Raw genomic sequence first — 17,503 nt, 5'->3', positions numbered from 1 at the left:
TGTGGAGAGGGTAGCCCAGAGGTCATGGCTAAAGATAATGTCAAGACAGCTGCCTTCCATGGGCTCCAATCCATTGTTCACTAAATCAACAATTCCTTTACTGCTTCCCTCCTTCACCAACCACTTGATAGCTCTCTCTCATTCATTCAACTGTTTACCTGCCCATTTATTCATTTACAGCCTCACTGATCCCCTAACTCATTTTTTCACATTGATTCACCCTCTCATTCATTAATTCCCCTTTTCACCAATGTGGCAATGCTGCCCTTCAAAAAAGCCTTCTGCATGTCTACTATATATTCTCTGCTATGTGCCGAGTGATGTAGAAGAATAAAATTTAACAAGTCCATACCCTTGAAAAGCTATTTCTAGTTATGAAGTCGAGGCCAGCTCATTCTGAATTAAGGTTGTTCCAAGTCTGCTGAAGTCTGTGAAGTCCAACACTGATGAATGGAGAGAGAAAGTATGTGAGGAAAAGGAGTGTGAACCAAAAAGGCTTTCAAAGATGGAGGTACTTGAGGTCAGCCAGATTACACAGCTAAGACTGGGAAAGGCAGTTGTGGGATCGGAGAGAAGGAGCTCTGCAACCAGAGACACAGTGTCCTATACAGACCGTGCAAGTCAGAGGCTCAGGCAGACCCCGGAGCAATCCAACCTCAAGGTACTTGATAGCAGGATGAGAAGTAACATTCCCCACACTGCACTGTCATTGAGACATTCACCAAGTGCTTAGTACAAGCAAGACAGATTGGAACATGCCCTGATCACATTTAAATCTCTCTCCACCTGTTATTTGTGGAATGCATGCTACTATTTCCCCCATCTTATAGAGGAGTAAACAAGCTCGTGGAGGTGGGGTGGCTTTGCCAAGATCACAGAGCTAAGGGTACTGATCCAGTGCCCTGGACTTTAACCTAGGCTGTGATGATGCCACGACAGCAATTCTAATCAAGAAGAGAACTTCCCTGTGAGCACAAATGAGACCTTGGATGGATAAAGGCTCCCACAGGTGTTGAAAAATGGGAATTCCACTTGAATCTGAGGGGGCTCAGTACACAATCTCAGGTGTTTTCTGATGCAGTGATCTTCAGTCCTATCCCCTCTTGACTTGGCTCCCAGGGTAGAAGCTGGCCTCATATTTCTCCCTCCAACTGTTTTATCAGCTTCCCCAGGGATAGGGAAAGGCACATTTTGGCTTGGATTCCCAAAACACCTCTTTTTGGAGGTGTCCTCCTGGTCAGGGTTTCTTCAACTAGGCTCCAGACAGACGAGCTCAGGGCTTGCCAGATCTTAAAATAAACCCACTACTGGGAATCCTGCAGCACAAATCTGCTTCTCTTTATCAAATAGAAAAAAAAGTTTGGGCAGGTGCTGGATGGTTGGATACAACCTTGAGAATCCAGCTTAGGGAAGGAAGGAGGGTGCAAGAGATTGCTACACAGAAGCTGCCTCAGATCCCGTTAGTAACTTTTGACAGCCTCCATTACAGCTCCCTGGGGAAAGTCTTTACTATGTCTGCAGGAAGCAGAAGAGCCTGATGTCCCTTAACAAGCACTGCATAAGAGTGACTAATCAAGTAAATCTCTCTCAAGCCCAGATGCACAATGTAACTCCTTGAATACCAAATATTCTGTGGCTCTGCATTGCCTGGAGTCCAAACACCTCAGTCTGAGAATGGTCAGATCATCAGGTAAATATCTCATTGTTGATATGAACTTTGCACTTCACCCCTGAAAGCCTGAAAGAGCCATGGAATAGATGCAGGAGAGGGATATGATGGCTAAGAAAGAATTGCCCTATGATTAAGTTAGTGCACACGCGATCTGGAGGTGGTTTTATGCCATCAGTGCCTCAGTTTCCTTATCTGTAAAGTGGAGATGATGATAATAACAAGAGTGCTTATCTAAGAATGGGGCTGAAATGAAGGCACGTATCAAGAACAATGTCTGGGGCCGATGTTGTGGCGTACTGAGTAAAGCTGCCTCCTGCAGTGCTGACATCCCATATGGGTGCTGGTTTGAGTCCCGGCTGCTGCATTTCTAATTCAGCTCCCTGCTAATGTACCTGGGAAAGCAATAGAGGATTGCCCAAGTGCTTCGGGCCCTGCACCTACAGGAAGCAGCTCCTGGCTGCTGGCTCCTGGCTTCAGATTGGCCCAGCTCCAGCCCTTATGGCCATTTGGGGAGTGAACCAGTGGATGGAAGACCTCTCTCTCTCTCTCTCTCTCGCATTCTTTTTGGTCTACTAATACCAAAGGATTCAATAGCTGCTCATGGACAAATACAGGGAAAAATATATGTGAAGGATGTTTCTTGAAATATCCCTTGTCATAGTAAAAATGTTAGAAATAATACAGCCATCCATTAACCAGGGGATGGTTGTAAATACAAAAGAATTGGATATTACTTAGAAATGACTTAACTTTAAGACTTAGCTCCCTCATGTATAAATTGGGGGACATTTATATAAAATCTAACCAATAGAGTTGTGGAGATTCAATGAGCTGGGTCACATAAAGCATTTATCAAGATGAACAAGGTTATAAACAGCAAGGCTTTTTCCTCTACAAACTTCTGACATATTTGTTCTCTTTTCTCCTGAGAAAATTTTGTCATTAAAAATATCGGAAAACTGACAGGTGATAGAATTTATTAGGGGATCAGAAATGAATTTGAACTTGAAAGATTAAAGTCAGAAAATGTCTGTTCCAGAGCACATCTCCTAGAGACTCAGCTGCTATCAGAATCTTAGGTGAAATCCCAAATGATTTCCACGTATCACAAATGCTCTGTCTCAATTAGCTAATGTCTAGAGTCGGCCCCACTTGGCTTCCTGCCTCCAATTGCCTCCTTTTTTTTTTTTTTTTTTTTTTGACAGGCAGAGTGAGAGAGTGAGAGAGAGGGAGAGACAGACAGAAAGGTCTTCCTTTTTCTGTTGGTTCACCCCCCTCCAAATAGCTGCCACGGCCGACACGCTGCACTGATCAGAAGCCAGGAGCCAGGTACTTCCTCCTGGTCTCCCATGCAGGTGCAGGGACCCAAGCACTTGGGCCATCCTCCACTGCCCTCCCGGGCCACAGCAGAGAGCTGGACTGGAAGTGGAGCAACCGGGACGGAATCCAGCGCCCCAACCGGGACTAGAACCCAGGGTGCCGCGCCGCAGGCAGAGACAAGTGAGCCGTGGCGCCGACCACAATTGCCTCCTCTTGATATCTGACTGCTTCTTCCTGTCTCCACAATCAGCCAACTCATCTCATTCCTCTGTCCCCATCTTGTTCCTAAGTGGAAAGGACTTTGTGCAGTTCACTGGGAGCAAGGGGAGGAGCCCATGCTGTTGATCAGTGCCCCGAACTTGCTATCTGGACTTTGTTTTCAAGAACAAGTCGCCACCTGTAGCTGGAAAGCCACCTTGCACAGAGGTTAAGACATGCAACACTGCTTCCACTCCCAATAGCACCTTGGGCAACAAGCTGATCTCTAACAGCCTCATTTTCACCCACTGTAAAATGAGGAATAATGATGTTACTTGCCTTAGAAATCCGATGACTACAACTACCAACCTAATTCATGTTTCTAACCCATGAAAACTAAGTGACGTTTTGTAAAAGTCTCTTTTTGTTGCTTTTTAAAATATTGATAATGGTAATGATAAATGATTATGAGAGTTACATATACTCACTGCAGAACACTAGAATATGCCAAGAACACAGAAAGATGATCAGTTTCCTGCATTCTTTAGGAGGCCCTGACTGAAGGGTCCCCCCTGAGGAGTCCTTATGGACTGTGCTCTTCAGGAAGTGGAGTCGGACTTGCTGCCTGACTACATGCCAAGGGCATAGCCAACAGCACAGCACTGCATGCTCTCTGGTGCTTTCTCTGGCCTGCTGGCCTCTGCTTGCCCCCATCATTTGTCTGATGCCTGCTTAAATTGAACGCTCACCTTTTCTTAGTCTTCCCAGAACTGGAAAGGCATTGGTTAATAACACAGACTCTGCAGTAAGAAAGAATTGGTTTTAAGTCTCATCTTTGTCTTGATTTGTATGTGTATCCTCAGACAAGTTACTTGAGCTATCTGAACCATACTTTCTGCATCTGTAACTCTTATCTCTTTAGATTAATTAGAAGATTCAATGAGAGAAGCTGAGGAAGAGTTCCACACAGGGCCAGGCATGTAAAAATCATCCAAGAATTACTGTAGGCAAGCACTAACCAGTAAGGAGAAAGCCACATAAATTAAAATGAAAAAGTTAAAATAATTTAAGGTCTCAGTCACACTAGTTGCTCAATAGCCACATTTGGCTAGTAGCTATGCTACTGGACAACACAGACACAGACTATGGTCATATTTGAGCAAGTTCTATTGGACAGGGCTACACTAACTAGACCTTTTATGCAACTAGTGACAGGCTCAAGGAAGACGTATCCAGGAAGGAAAAGCAACAGGAGGAAGTTGGCCAAGCAATATCTCCACCCTCTTTTCCTGATGGAGGGAGCCCCAACGCATGGCTCTCTCTAGTCCTGAGAACCCAGTTCTGTTGTGCATCTTGGATTTCATCCAGCTGCTTTTGTCACCTCATCTATCAGAGATCCTAAGGAAAACAAACATTTCAAAGCTCATGGTTGCCTTGAATATGCTTTTGCGGGTGTAAGTTTGTTATCGTAGCTCAGTGAATTAGTTCTGCTGTTAATGGGTCACTGAGCTGAGGGGTTCCTTTAAAAAAACAACAGTAAATCAATCACCTCTTAGATCTGTACAAAGAGGAACAAAAAAAAACTTTTAGTTTATGGGGGTCTGGTAGCTAGTGGCAGCTTCTAGGCCCCTAAGAGGCCGGCAAACGTCCAAACTCATGTTATTGTTTATTTTCCATGTGTGTTGAGCTGGCCAAGGAAAGGTGCTATAGAAATGGAACGTAAGCAGGGCTGTTTGAGGGGATGGAGCACCGGATGTGAGTGTCAGCACTGGCTGGGAATGGAAGCCCAGTGGGAATCTGCATTTGAGGAAATACCCAGCACCCTGGTCTTTTTTTAGAGATCCAAACATAAAGACTTTCTGGTACCAGAGCTGGGTTTATGACCTTTCAAGAAGTGTCAAGTATGGGCTGTGTGAACCCTATCCTGGAGAAGCCCCAGAAGTCATCAGTCCAAATAGGAAGCAAGAACCCCAAGGATCATCAAATCTTTTGAGTTTCAGTAACAAAATGCAGTGGAGGCAAAACCCCATCAGAAAGCCAAAACAGCTGGAAGGGAACTTTTCTGGTTCCTGCAAGAATGGGTGCCTGGAATCCGCTCTCACAGCCACGAAGGCTCTGAGTGCAGACTCCATCCATGTTGGTCATTTTCCCCATGCAATCAACAGCTAGTTCTCTTCTGAAGAATGGCATAAGAGAAGAAAAGAAACTTCTAGGAGTCAGATTTCTGAACTGTGGCAAATGACGTCAGTAGTCTCAGAGTTTTTATCTATAAAATAGGGATAGCACAGATCTCATAGATTTAGTGAGAAGTAAATAAGATGGAGCATATTTAAGTCCTTTATAGTCAATAAATTGTTCTGTGGCGGAAAAAGTGTTATTGATAAGAATCAATTGTATATTCCTGTAATGAGAATTTATTCTTTTTTCTCCCTCTCTTTCTCCCCTCCTTTCTTTCCTTTCACCTTCCTAATAGACATATAGGGAGAAACATGCCCTTTGCTAGGTTCTGGGAATATGCATGTAATAATGTATTAGATGCAATCTCTACTTTCACGCAGTTTGCTAGTTCTCAGTGGGGAAAAGTAAGTTATTGAAATAGGATTTGATGCTGGACCACCACCTGCAATTGTTTCTTGTGTGCCTTACACAAGGACTCTTGACTAAACTGGCCAGTGGAGAGATCTTTAACTAGTTTGAGAAAGGAGAGTTTTGATTTAGTTTTTCAAAGTGCTAACAGGGCAAAAAGTGGCCTTGAGTATCATGTTTTAAAGAAGAGCAGGAAATCCTAGAGCCCAGAGAAAGAGCCCTTCACAGTTACTAATGGTATAAAAAGGCTATAATAAGATATACACAGTTAGGGAAAAAACATATCCAATATCATGTAATAATTTTCTATTATTTGCAATACCAAAGCATTATTTTGTTTTTTGTGAAAAAAAAAAAAAAGCTGCAAAGGAGAGGATGACGATTTCACATTTATGTAAAGGACACGTAAGTTAAATTAAAAATGGTTCAATAATCACCAGCTTATAAAAATACAGCTGTAAAACTAGAAAGAACCTAAACTGGGAGATCAAGTCCACACATTCAATTTTCTTGTGAAAAGTGACCCAGGGAGGGAACGATTCAGAAGTATTAGGGGCCCCAGTAGCAGAGTGTGATCTTCTACCTGGGATTTCTGGATCACAGCCATTTTCTTTCTTTTTATTTTTTATTTATTTATTTATTTTTTTTTACAGGCAGAATGGACTGAGAGAGAGAGACAGAGAGAAAGGTCTTCCTTTGCCGTTGGTTTACCCTCCAATGGCCGCCGCGGCCGGCACACTGCACTGATCCGAAGACAGGAGCCAGGTGCTTCTCCTGGTCTCCCATGGGGTGCAGGGCCCAAGGACTTGGGCCATCCTCCACTGCATTCCCGGGCCACAGCAGAGAGCTGGCCTGGAAGAGGGGCAACCGGGACAGAATCCGGCACCCCAACTGGGACTAGAACCTGGTGTGCCGGCGCCGCTAGGTGGAGGATTAGCCTATTGAGCCACGGCGCTGGCCCGTCATTTTCTTAAAGTTTGTTTTTCTGAGGAGTTTTGAGAGAAAAACATCTTCCCTGAACTCCTCAGGTTCCCGTGGAAGGAATAATATTCTGAATATTTAGGACCAGTGTTAGAAAAAGTAAGCAGCTTACTCAAGACTACTATGAATCAGGACTGCAGCCCACAACAGGCATCCAGTGCCAGGCACTCTATGGAGTGTAGAGCCCTACCTGCGTAGCTCATGAAGTTGTTGTAAGGAGTGTTGAAGAAGCTATGAAAGCCACAGGTGTCATTCTCTGGCCCAGGGTCACCACAGAACTTGTGTTTGGGAGCTGGGTTGGTGTCATTGCAGAGGTCTCCGGTCTCGAAAGAGGGCTCTGTCTCCATGCAGGGGTCACTGCAAGACTGGATTTCTGAAATGCCTCGGAAGATGTGGTAGAGACCCAAACTGTGCCCGATCTCATGGATCATGGTATTGGTGTGCCCAGGAATGCCATAGAAAGATGGGTTCAAGACAATGCCACCTGCAAGAGGAAAATCAGAGTGTTAGGTAAGCTGGGCATTCCAGTTCCTCGTATAAGAATCCCCAAATCAGTTAAGGATGAAGGAGTGGTGCCCAAAAATCAAAAGATATCTCTTCTCTATCACTTCACTTCCCTGAAGGCTATTATAACCTGTGACATAAAATCAAGGATTATCAGTGCAGAAAGGAGTTTCAAAAGTCATTTTGTACAATCCCTTCATTTTTCAGATTAAAATACCCATGTTTAAATAAGTAAAGCCACTTACCCATGATAATTTCCAACTATTTAAAAGAAGAGACATTAGGATCCAGGGACTCAGATTTCTGGGGAGTAAGCATTTCTGCTGTGATCATTTCTTTAGAAAGCAAGGCAGGCTTTGCATGTTCTTGTTTAAATGAAGCCCCAGAGCTCAGGCACCTTGGTTCCAGTTCTTACTTTCCCCCCACTAATTCCATGACATTTAGTGAGTTCTATATCCTATTTTTTCATCTTTGTGAACATGTTTGAAGGCCAACACCATCGTGTGCTTACCATTTTAACAGTGATCCTGTGAGCTAGGGCTTCCTGAGTAATTGCTATGTATCCTCAAACTGTGTGCTGAGTATTTTATGGATAAAATCACTGTTATCAGCTCAAAACTCAATGGGAGAGGCTCTGATTCACAGAGAGGCAAAATATCTATGCTGAAGAGTTAAGTGTAGAACTAGAATTTCAGACCAAGATCTTTGGATTCCAAAGCCAGGGCTCTTAATCTGTGTTCTACTGCTAATTCCTATCACAGGGACCAGAGTATAGTACTTCATTAAGCATGTGATGAATATTTGCTGAATGCTGACTCATCTAAAGAGTTTGTGAGGTCTAACTAAGCAGTTGGAATACCACCCTATCCACCCAAGAACAAACGGCATAAACATCACCTGGTAACTCTGAGTACAAATGCAGAATCTCAGGCCCTTCCCCAGGCCTAGAGAATCATGAACTATTTTATTAAGAGCCTTGAATGACTTTTTTGATACATTCTCATTTGAGAAGCAATGGTCCTGTACATCCAAGAAAATGGGGCATTGATTAACTTGAAGAATTGGATGGAATAGATTTTAGCTGAATCAATGGGTAATATTTGTTCCATGTTCACTTGGGCAACAGAAAGACATGCAGGCTAGGAGAAGACAGTTAAATTTTAAAATGCAAACTTTTTTTTTAATTTGACAGATAGAGTTATAGGCAGTGAGAGAGAGAGAGACAGAGAGAAAAGTCTTCCTTCCGCTGGTTCACTTCCCAAATGGCCGCTATGGCCAGTACTGCGCCGATCTGAAACCAAGAGCCAGGTGCTTCTTCCTGGTCTCCATTCGGGTGTAGGGGCCCAAACACTTGGGCCATCCTCCACTGCCCTCCCGGGTCACACCACAGACTGGACTGGAAGAGGAGCAACTGGGACTAGAACGCAGCGCCCTTAAAATACAAACTTTTAAGGAAAGGTTACAACTCAGATGTGAGAACCTTGCAAACAGGGACTTAGAGTGCAGAGTAGCTACTTATAAAGGAATCATGAGGATATTGGGCCTTGTTGATTTGGACTGGCTTGCCCAGAACAGGTGTTGGGGGGGGGACTTTTATCATTCACTGCACAGACAGGGTAGTGAGCTTGCTCAGTCAAGGGGGTCACAAAATCTATTAATTCTGAATTACTAAAAATCTTCTAACACAAAGATAAGATGTATGAGAGAGAGAGAGAGAGAGAGAGAGAGAGAGAGAGAGAATGTGTGGATATGAGAAGAGGCAGGCAGAGGGAGGGAGGAAGAAAAGTTGAGACAGGAAATCTTTCTCAATTATTTTCTGTCAATCATAATATGAAACATAATCCCCTTTCCACCCAAGGCTTTTTCCAGGGATCATGGTGTAACATAGAAAAGAAAGGTAAAAAATATGGTTCTAATAAATTGGGTTCGACTGGGGCTACTGCAGAAGAATTGCTTATGATCAACATCGTCCAGGATGGGGAGGAGACAGCCAGGAGGTCAGCTTCAGCAAGCCTGACATGGGTTGTGATTCTCTTTCTGCTTCATATTGGTCCTGTAATCTTGGAACATGGACTTTGCATCTATGGCATACTCTAAAATAAGGAGCTACAATAGTGTCAGTGATTCTCTGTCTCTCCAGGAAGCTTCCACACTGAAGTAACAGGGGGCAGGACCCTGTTGTATCCCCATTTCAGGGATGATGTTAAGATTCCAGACTTAATGTGCAGGCTGGTCCTGTTTGTTTTACCTCATCCCTTCCTATCTCACCGCTTTCCACAGAATGGCAACTCTGCACCAGAGTCCTGTTCACTGTTTCTCTTACAAGATGAAATAGCTTGAGCCTGACATCATCCTGAAATACTATAACATGCTATGGATTTATAGCCTCCTATATTCCTGGCCCTCAGCCAGTCCGTGAAATTCATGGAATTATCAGGAGTATTTTTTTCTAATTTTGGAAACCTGCTGTTCAACACTTCTCAGACTCTGATCATGGTATTTTTGGTTGCTTTTCCAATAGGATAGAATTTCAGAACAGAGAAGGATCCTAGGAGACCATCTAGTCAAACCTGCTTATTTTGAGGAAGCTGGGAGCTGAGTGGAAAAAGAGACTTTCCAGGAGCCATGCTCCTAAGTAAAGTCACAGCTGAGCACTCCCATGTTTTTGGGCTTTGGTGTGGGGTGATTCCCGTGTGACACAAGCCCTCATCTTCAAGTTTGTCTGAGTTGCACACTCTATTTTGCCCAACGCCTGTCTGTCTGAGTCTCTCTGTCTACTCATCCATCATCTATGTTAGCATTTCCCAACTTCAGCAAAATTCTTTGCTGTGTCCATACAGAACATTCAGCAGCATCGCTGGCTTCTATCCACTAGATGCCAGTAGCATTCCCCCATCTGTAACAACAAAAAATGTCTCTAGACATTGGTAAATGCCTCCTAAAGAACAGAATCCTTCACTTGAGAACAATTAGATGTTTATCTTTGTATTTAGCTTTATAAAAGCACACAAACACGTACAAAAATTGTTTTCATTCCCTAAAAACAAGTGAGAAATGAGAGCAGTTTGGAGGAACAAAGTCTCTGGTTTGACTCAGCATGACTTCTATTACTGGAAAATGCAGAACCTCTTTTCTCCAAGATACCATAGATTTAGAGCAAACACTGAAGTCTGGACCAGGCAGACCCTGACAGTACATTCAGCACTGACACTTTGCTGAGCACTAGCATTCTAGATGAAGATGCTCACTGAGTCATCAGTATTCATTGTTGTAAATAATGAGAACATTACACCAAGAGGAGAATGGTTAAGTGAATTGTGGAGCCCTGGTTCAATGGAGTATTATGTGGTTATTAAAAATCTCCTCTTTAGAGAGGAGGAAATAACCCAGAGGGATGGTTTTCTCTTGTGATTTCAAGTGGAAAAAACTGCATGGGAAGTAATTATAAGACTTCTGTGACATGGAAAAATGAGATAACATAATAGTAAGTGAAAAGAGAACACAAAATTACATCTATGTTATGATTTAAAATATGCACAAGTAAAAACATCCCTGTCTACATATAGACATGGACTGGAGGAGAACATGGAAAAATCAAAATTAAAGAACTACACTGTTTGTTTGGAGACTCTAGTTCAGAAACTGTTGTCATTTCCGACCTTTGGTGATTGGTTTGCATAAACTTACGTCTCGTTTATGGATATATATAATTTGAGTGTAAGAAGAGTTCCTGGTGTTGTCATTGGGTGGAACCTACAGGAGCAAGGGGTTCTTACAAATAAACTCTCTCTTGTGTCTTTGATGTCTTTCAAGCCAGCTCATGACTGGTTACACCAACACAGTGTGGTTACCAGGCTGAGATGATATTTGCATGAACTGGGAGACAAGGGGTATAAGGAGAAAGCAATCAATGAGATTTAAAAATTTGAATTCCAGTGTAGCTCTTCCACTGACTTATATGTGATTTTGAATAAGCCTCAGTTCTTCTCTGTGTCTCAGCTTTCCAATTGGTTAAAAAAAATGTTAATATTATGGTGCTAATTCCTTCAGAAAATAGCCTGGTGATCAAAATGAGAAAGGAGTGCTACAGTTCTGTCCACTAAAAAGTGACGAATACATGGGCTGTTCACCCCACCCCCACTATGAGGATGGTGATGATCATCATTACTACTAAGTTTATTTCTATTCTATTTCAATTTCCTCCTGAAGGAGTTCCTAAGACTTACCCAAGTGCATTAAGGCTTCCTTGTCCCATGGCCAAGTTGCTACTCCTGCCAATTCTTCCTCTGAGGAATTTGCAAAGAAAATATTGAGATGTGTTGATCCATCCAATTTCAGAATGTTCTTCAGCTCATTAACATCCAGATAAGCTCTAAAATAGAAAGAGACCTTGCTATTATCATCATCCCCCAAAAGTACTGTTCAAATAATAGGTATGCCATTCCCCAGATAATTAAGAGCTACCATTATGTGACAGACATTTTGCAAACCTCTTTCTAAATAGCACTTTATTGTATTCCCCTGATAATGTTGTAAGTAAAATAATCCCATTTTACAGGCAAGAGAATTAAGTCCTTTTGATTTTAAGAGACTTTTCAATATTGCTCAGTTTATAAATAGTGGGTTTTCAGTTTTGAAGAACAATTTATCCATAGTTAACATTTGTACACCTTAGGATATTTCTATATTGACAGGGCCACAAAACATGAATATATATAGATCAAGAACACAGACCACGGAAAAATATCATGTATTATAGCCTTAGGCTCTTCTTTCATTCATTAATTATGGGTACCTTGGACTACCTATTTGGAGAATACAGAGCTGAAGTAGAAGCACTACTTTGCCTGACTACATTAACCAGGCAAGAGGCATTTACTCTGTTGTCCAGATGAGTACAGGTGTCCCAGTGTTATTAAGTAGGTGGCTTAAAGTTGCAGAATTGGAGTTCAAGGCTAATATTGGCTAACTTGGAAGTCTATCCTTTTTTCCTTTCAGGCATCATGCTGTTTCCCATAGATAATTCTGCTTTCTTTAAGACTATTTCTTAAACTGTAAAATAGATCAGAGAGGGATATTGCATTTGGGGTTGCTGCTATTGTAGGCTGACATATCTTCAGAATGAATTAATTACCTCTCTCTCTCTCTCTCTCTCTCTCTCTGTGTGGGTATGGAGGGGGGAGAGAAAGAGATAGAGAGAGAGGGAGATAGATAGACAGAGCCTTGAGAAATATGAGTCTCTCATCAGAACAAAAACACTAAATGTGAGCCACTGCCCTGTGCTTTGGATCAGACAAGGGCATATTACTCACCAGTTCATTTTCTAAATAGAGAGGCACCTTGCTCCTCTGTCATGCTTACTTCAGCCCCTATTTTGTTGCTGTTTTGTTAAAATATTATGGGTCCTTGTGAGAAACTGGCAATAATTCTTGAGTAAGTTTAGACATGAATCAATGAATAAAATCATAAATAAGCAAGTTGTAGGCAAGTTGATGCAGTAGATGAGATAAAGTCAATGAATAATGACATTTCATGTTTGTTGGGTTCTTCTATGGGGCTGGACTTCACATGATTATGTCTATTTCTTTTTTATTAACAAGTAGGGAGGTAGTATTTGTATTTACACTTTCTGGAGGAGGAAACAGAAATAGTTTTAGCGAGTCTTCACACCTTGCTAAGGTCACACAGCTAGTTAGCAGTGTTTTCTACTCTTTCTCCCTAGGAATTCTCCCTAACAAGACATATAAGAAGTATCCATTAGCAATGGTACCCTTTACTTTCCCTCTTGTAGTAACAAAAGGGCTTCCCCATTTATAAAAGAGTAAACTCTTAAGTTCCCTCCAAACATGACCTACAAGAATGTGCCTGTTCTTCAATGTCATCTCTGTGCAGCCTCTTTAGGACTTTCCTCTGGGAATAGGCAGAATTTCCTATATTCAATGTGATGCAATATCCTTTCATACGCTTTCCTCTACTGAGACTCTGCTTAGCACTTTGTCCTCTGGTAAACAAATTTGAGTCCATTCTGGTATCATTACTCCAGGAAGACTCCCCTGATTCCCACCACACTCCCACCCCTTTATCATTTCTGCACTTGTCTACTCAAGACATTTACGTCCCAATTTCAGCTTCAACAATTCCTCATTATGATGCTTCAGTTTTCCTATCAATACACTGGGATTAGTTAACAACTGCCTGGTTATCCACAGAATATTTATGTAGGTTGCACACTGATATCTCTACCCCAATATGAATAGGGTAGGACAGATACCTACAGTGTTCTTTTGGAGACCAATGTCATGGAGAGCCCCAAGACCATGAGACCAAATGTTAACATAATTTTTATGACATTTAACAAAAATGTTAACTTGCATTAGAGACATAAAGTTGGGGGAGATTGCAGACATGTCCAGGTTAAGCTGATTCTTCCAGGGATGGCTACACAACTCGATCCCAAATGTGGAGGCCCAGTACTGAGCCTTTCTTTCTCTTAAGAACCCACATTCAGCTTCTTAGACTGGAAGCCTCATGAGGAGTCCTAATCAGAGAGGGGGAAAGAGAATAGAGAAATCCAACATTTACTAGGAACTTCCTGTATGCCAGCCCCTGTGTTAGGTACCCATGTGGTCTTGTGTCTGTTCAGCATTTGAAGCACTGCAGAAAAGTGGGCAAGCTGGCTCATTCCCAAGTTAGAGTCTAAGGTTTGAATTTGGCATTTCCTCTTGATGTTTGGGCCACAGTAAGCATTTCGTTTAACTTCCTGTGCCCCAGTTGCTTTTTACATGGTATAAGGGTGATAAAAGTACCTGACACATAGAGTTGTTCAGAGGATTAGAAGGTTAATAATGGCTGTGTAAAGGGTTTAGAATATGTAGAAAACCCTCAGAGCATGCTTAGCTATTCTATCATTTATCCTCATATTACAGATGAAGGAACAGTGGTTCAGAAATCATACTACCAGGACAAGGCCAAGTACAAATCTTGATGTGTCCAACTCTTACAGCAACCTAATTTCCAAGCTCATCCAGGCCTGTGGTAAAAAAGGAAACAATTCATGGGAGGAGAAAAAAAAAAAACACAGAGGAGCCTAGATTTTCTTGGATCAAACCTTTCCACATTATTTATTATTTTCTAATTGATTCATCCATTTCCATCAAATGTTCTCTCAGGCAAAAAACACAAATGTTATTAGAGAAAGCCACCTCTGCCCCATTGCTCTGGGATGAGAAGGTTTCATGATAGGAAGAGACAGGGTAGGGCAGGGGTAGGGGAGAGGTTTTAATTGGCTGTTTATTCAGGGTTAATTGCAGAAGCCAGTCTTTTCAGGGGGTGGCATTCATCCTAGCCCAAAGCAGAGATGTGGGATGTTGGAACCTCTCTCTGGCTTGTATGTGGGTTTTGTTTCATACTTTGGGAAGCCTCCATTTCCCAAAGGGGGAAGAATCCACGGCAGCTAGCCAGGTCCCTGGCCCCACTGGCTTCTCTCTTCCCCATCTCTCTGGGGGGATCCACCCAAAGGGAAAAAACAGCTCTAAGCCTAAAAGTTTCCCTTATGCTGCCTGAGGTCTTCCCACCAACTCAGAGCCAAGCTGGGTGTCTCCCAAGTGTATAAGAGGGGAAACCTTGGAGGCAGAAGTCCATGTGGGTATTTGTCTCTCCCCCTCATCCTTTGAAAGTTGTGTTTTGTTTTGTTTTGTTTTTTTCTTCTCTTGTCAATGGATGGAGGAGGAAGCACAAATATCAAAGCCAGAAGGAACATGAGATTCTAGGGATATTGATAAAGGAAAGAAAAGGGCTTGCTTAGGGCCACTTGACTTTCATTTTACAACTGTGGGAAGGCTGGCTCTGTATACACACGGACTTCAAAAAGTTTGTGAAAAATGGAATTAAAAGGCAATTTATTTTTATGCAAAAATTGTGAAATCCACAGTTTTTTTTTTTCATAATGTGCAGTTTCCCCAAACTTTTTGAAGACCCTTTGTATGAATGAATTGCAAAAACTTTTTGCACCAAAATAAACTTACTTTTAATTTCATTGTCCAAGAACTTTTGAAAAACCCTCATATAAGTTGTAAATTAGTCAAATTTATTTTAGAAAATCATTAGTCATCCACCCACCCCAAGAAAAATCTATCCAAATCCAAAGTACCATATGTTTATTAATTTATATATCAGTACAACTCAGAGTGGGACAGACAGACCTATATCCATAGACAAGTTGCTTATGTTCTGAGGATTAGAGGAGACAGCTGAGCAGTGTCTGCACACACCCAGAAAAATGTGAGTGCCTCTCCATGTCCTAGACTCTGATTTCCTCTTATTGGGAAAAAATCTGAACTGACAGTCTGCCTCCATGTGGCTCTACAAGTCTCAGCTTTCAATGTCTCTTCCCCCATCATCCAATTTTCTTTCTCCTAAAGCTTCAGCCACTTGTGTTCCTATGGTTTTCTGCTCCTGAGAAGCCCAGATTTCCCCAGTTAGACACGTTAGCTACCCATGCACATTAGTTTCCTTCCTCTGCCTCACAATCTCTGTTCTTGAATTGTAAGCTTTTCAAATCCAAACTCCCTGAAAAGTCCAGCTTTTGTGTGATATGTTCTGTGTATCCTCTCCTGACCACTTCTCCTGTGAGACAAGGATGGTACTGACCACCCCTTGGAGGGTGTTAGGAGGATGAGAGACAATACAGATATATGTCTAGCATGGTGGCTGTTACAGAGAAAGCACTCGCTGATTCATGTAGGCTACTTGTATTGCATTGCTGCATGGGCAATGATAAGTATCAGCAACCTGAAAATTTTCATAACCTGTATCTGAAAATGAGCCTTCTCACCCTGTGCCTCCTATTGTTAATTGTAATTCTTATCACTCCGCTCATGGGTTCTTAAAATTATGTACTTATTTGGAGAACAGAGAGACAGAGAAAATTAAACTGAGAGAGACAGACAGATTGAGAGAGCTTCCCTTGGGTAGTTCACTCCCCTATCACCTGAAACAGCTAGAGTTGGGATAGGTTGAAACTGGCATTCAAGAACTCAAACTAGGTCTCTCACATGGGTGACAGGGACCCAACTACTTGAGCTATCATCACTGTCTCCCAAGGGCTGCACTGACAGGAAGCTGGAGTCAGTATCTCGGAGCTGCATATTGAACCTAGGTAGTCTGATGTGTGACTGGCAACTTAACTGCTGGGTTAAACATTTGCTCTTGCTTTGTGTTTTATTTACAGTGCAAGCACATGTCTTCTCCATCAGGCTATGGATTTAGCTTTGTTCCTTGAAAGTTTCCTTGAAGAGAGCTCCCGCTGATTGGCAGCTATTGAGCATGTCTCTGCCAAATGCTATAATTTCAAAACAGGAAGAATTCCAAGACTCAAGGACTTAACTCAAGGTCATATACTGAATAATGGGCACAAATAGGCATGATGATGAACCTCTGTAGCTATGTGACTTGTGTATCATAGCACTTTTGCATCAGTTAGTAAAGTCACCATTTCCTTCTGGTGGACACACGTCCCTACAAGGGTGCAGAGCTTAGAGAGCTAACCATGGGGAAGGTGGCAGCCTCCACTCTCTTCCTCCACTGAGCACCCCAGCACAGAATCTGTGATGCCTGGATATCTACCCTCTTCCCACTACACTCCTTCATCTGTGTGGCAGCTCACAATTCCTATTTGTTCATTGAGCTTGTTAACTAGCCCAGCGTTTTCCATTCTTAGTCTACAGAAGGCTAAGAAGCAGATGAACATTTAAATGAAAAAGGTTTCCAAGGGACATGGGTTTATTACATGTGCTGCTAAACAAACTTAAATACATTTCTTAATTGCAAGAAATATACAAAATGGGAATAAAACAGATAGTACAATAAATTATCCCAAACATATTTGACCATAATTCCCAATCCTCTCCCCACCTCGACCTTTCAAAAACCTAGTAAAAGCACACAGTTTGAGAAATGTCAAGCTAGATTGGAATGTTCTTCCTAATTTAGATCCTCTTCTCAGGTCTGCCTCTCAAGACTGGTGTCCCAGTCTCTCTTTTCTTCCTGTGCAATCCATGCACCTGGATTCTACTTTGGAGGTTGTGGGTCCCCTGGAATGTCTATTTCAGGGGGCCCAGCCCTATTGCCAAGGCGCCCAGACTTTACCTCTTTGCCAGAACTGCATTTCAAAGCCATGAGTGCAGTTCTGGAGGGAGATCAAAGCTCTCTCAACTCAACTGTCATTAGAATATTTTCTTTATG

At 42.3% G+C, this 17,503-nt stretch overlaps 1 protein-coding gene across 1 annotated transcript in view; it reads right to left on the bottom strand.

Moving 5' to 3' along the window:
* The window catches only part of PAPPA (pappalysin 1), a 265,699-nt gene that overhangs the window by 189,726 nt on the left and 58,470 nt on the right, over window positions 1–17,503 (bottom strand). Inside the window, exons 3-4 of the mRNA XM_051855823.2 lie at window positions 11,488–11,633; window positions 6,948–7,241 (exon numbers count right to left, since the gene is read on the bottom strand). Of these exons, the coding sequence (XP_051711783.2) occupies window positions 6,948–7,241; window positions 11,488–11,633 (440 nt within the window). The remainder of the gene's footprint in view (window positions 1–6,947; window positions 7,242–11,487; window positions 11,634–17,503) is intronic.

The sequence above is a fragment of the Oryctolagus cuniculus genome, chromosome 1 (genome assembly GCF_964237555.1).
Source record: "Oryctolagus cuniculus chromosome 1, mOryCun1.1, whole genome shotgun sequence".
Taxonomy (NCBI): domain Eukaryota; kingdom Metazoa; phylum Chordata; class Mammalia; order Lagomorpha; family Leporidae; genus Oryctolagus; species Oryctolagus cuniculus.
The sequence above is the reverse complement of the archived record's forward strand: the minus strand, read 5'-3'. Positions and strand labels throughout refer to the sequence as shown.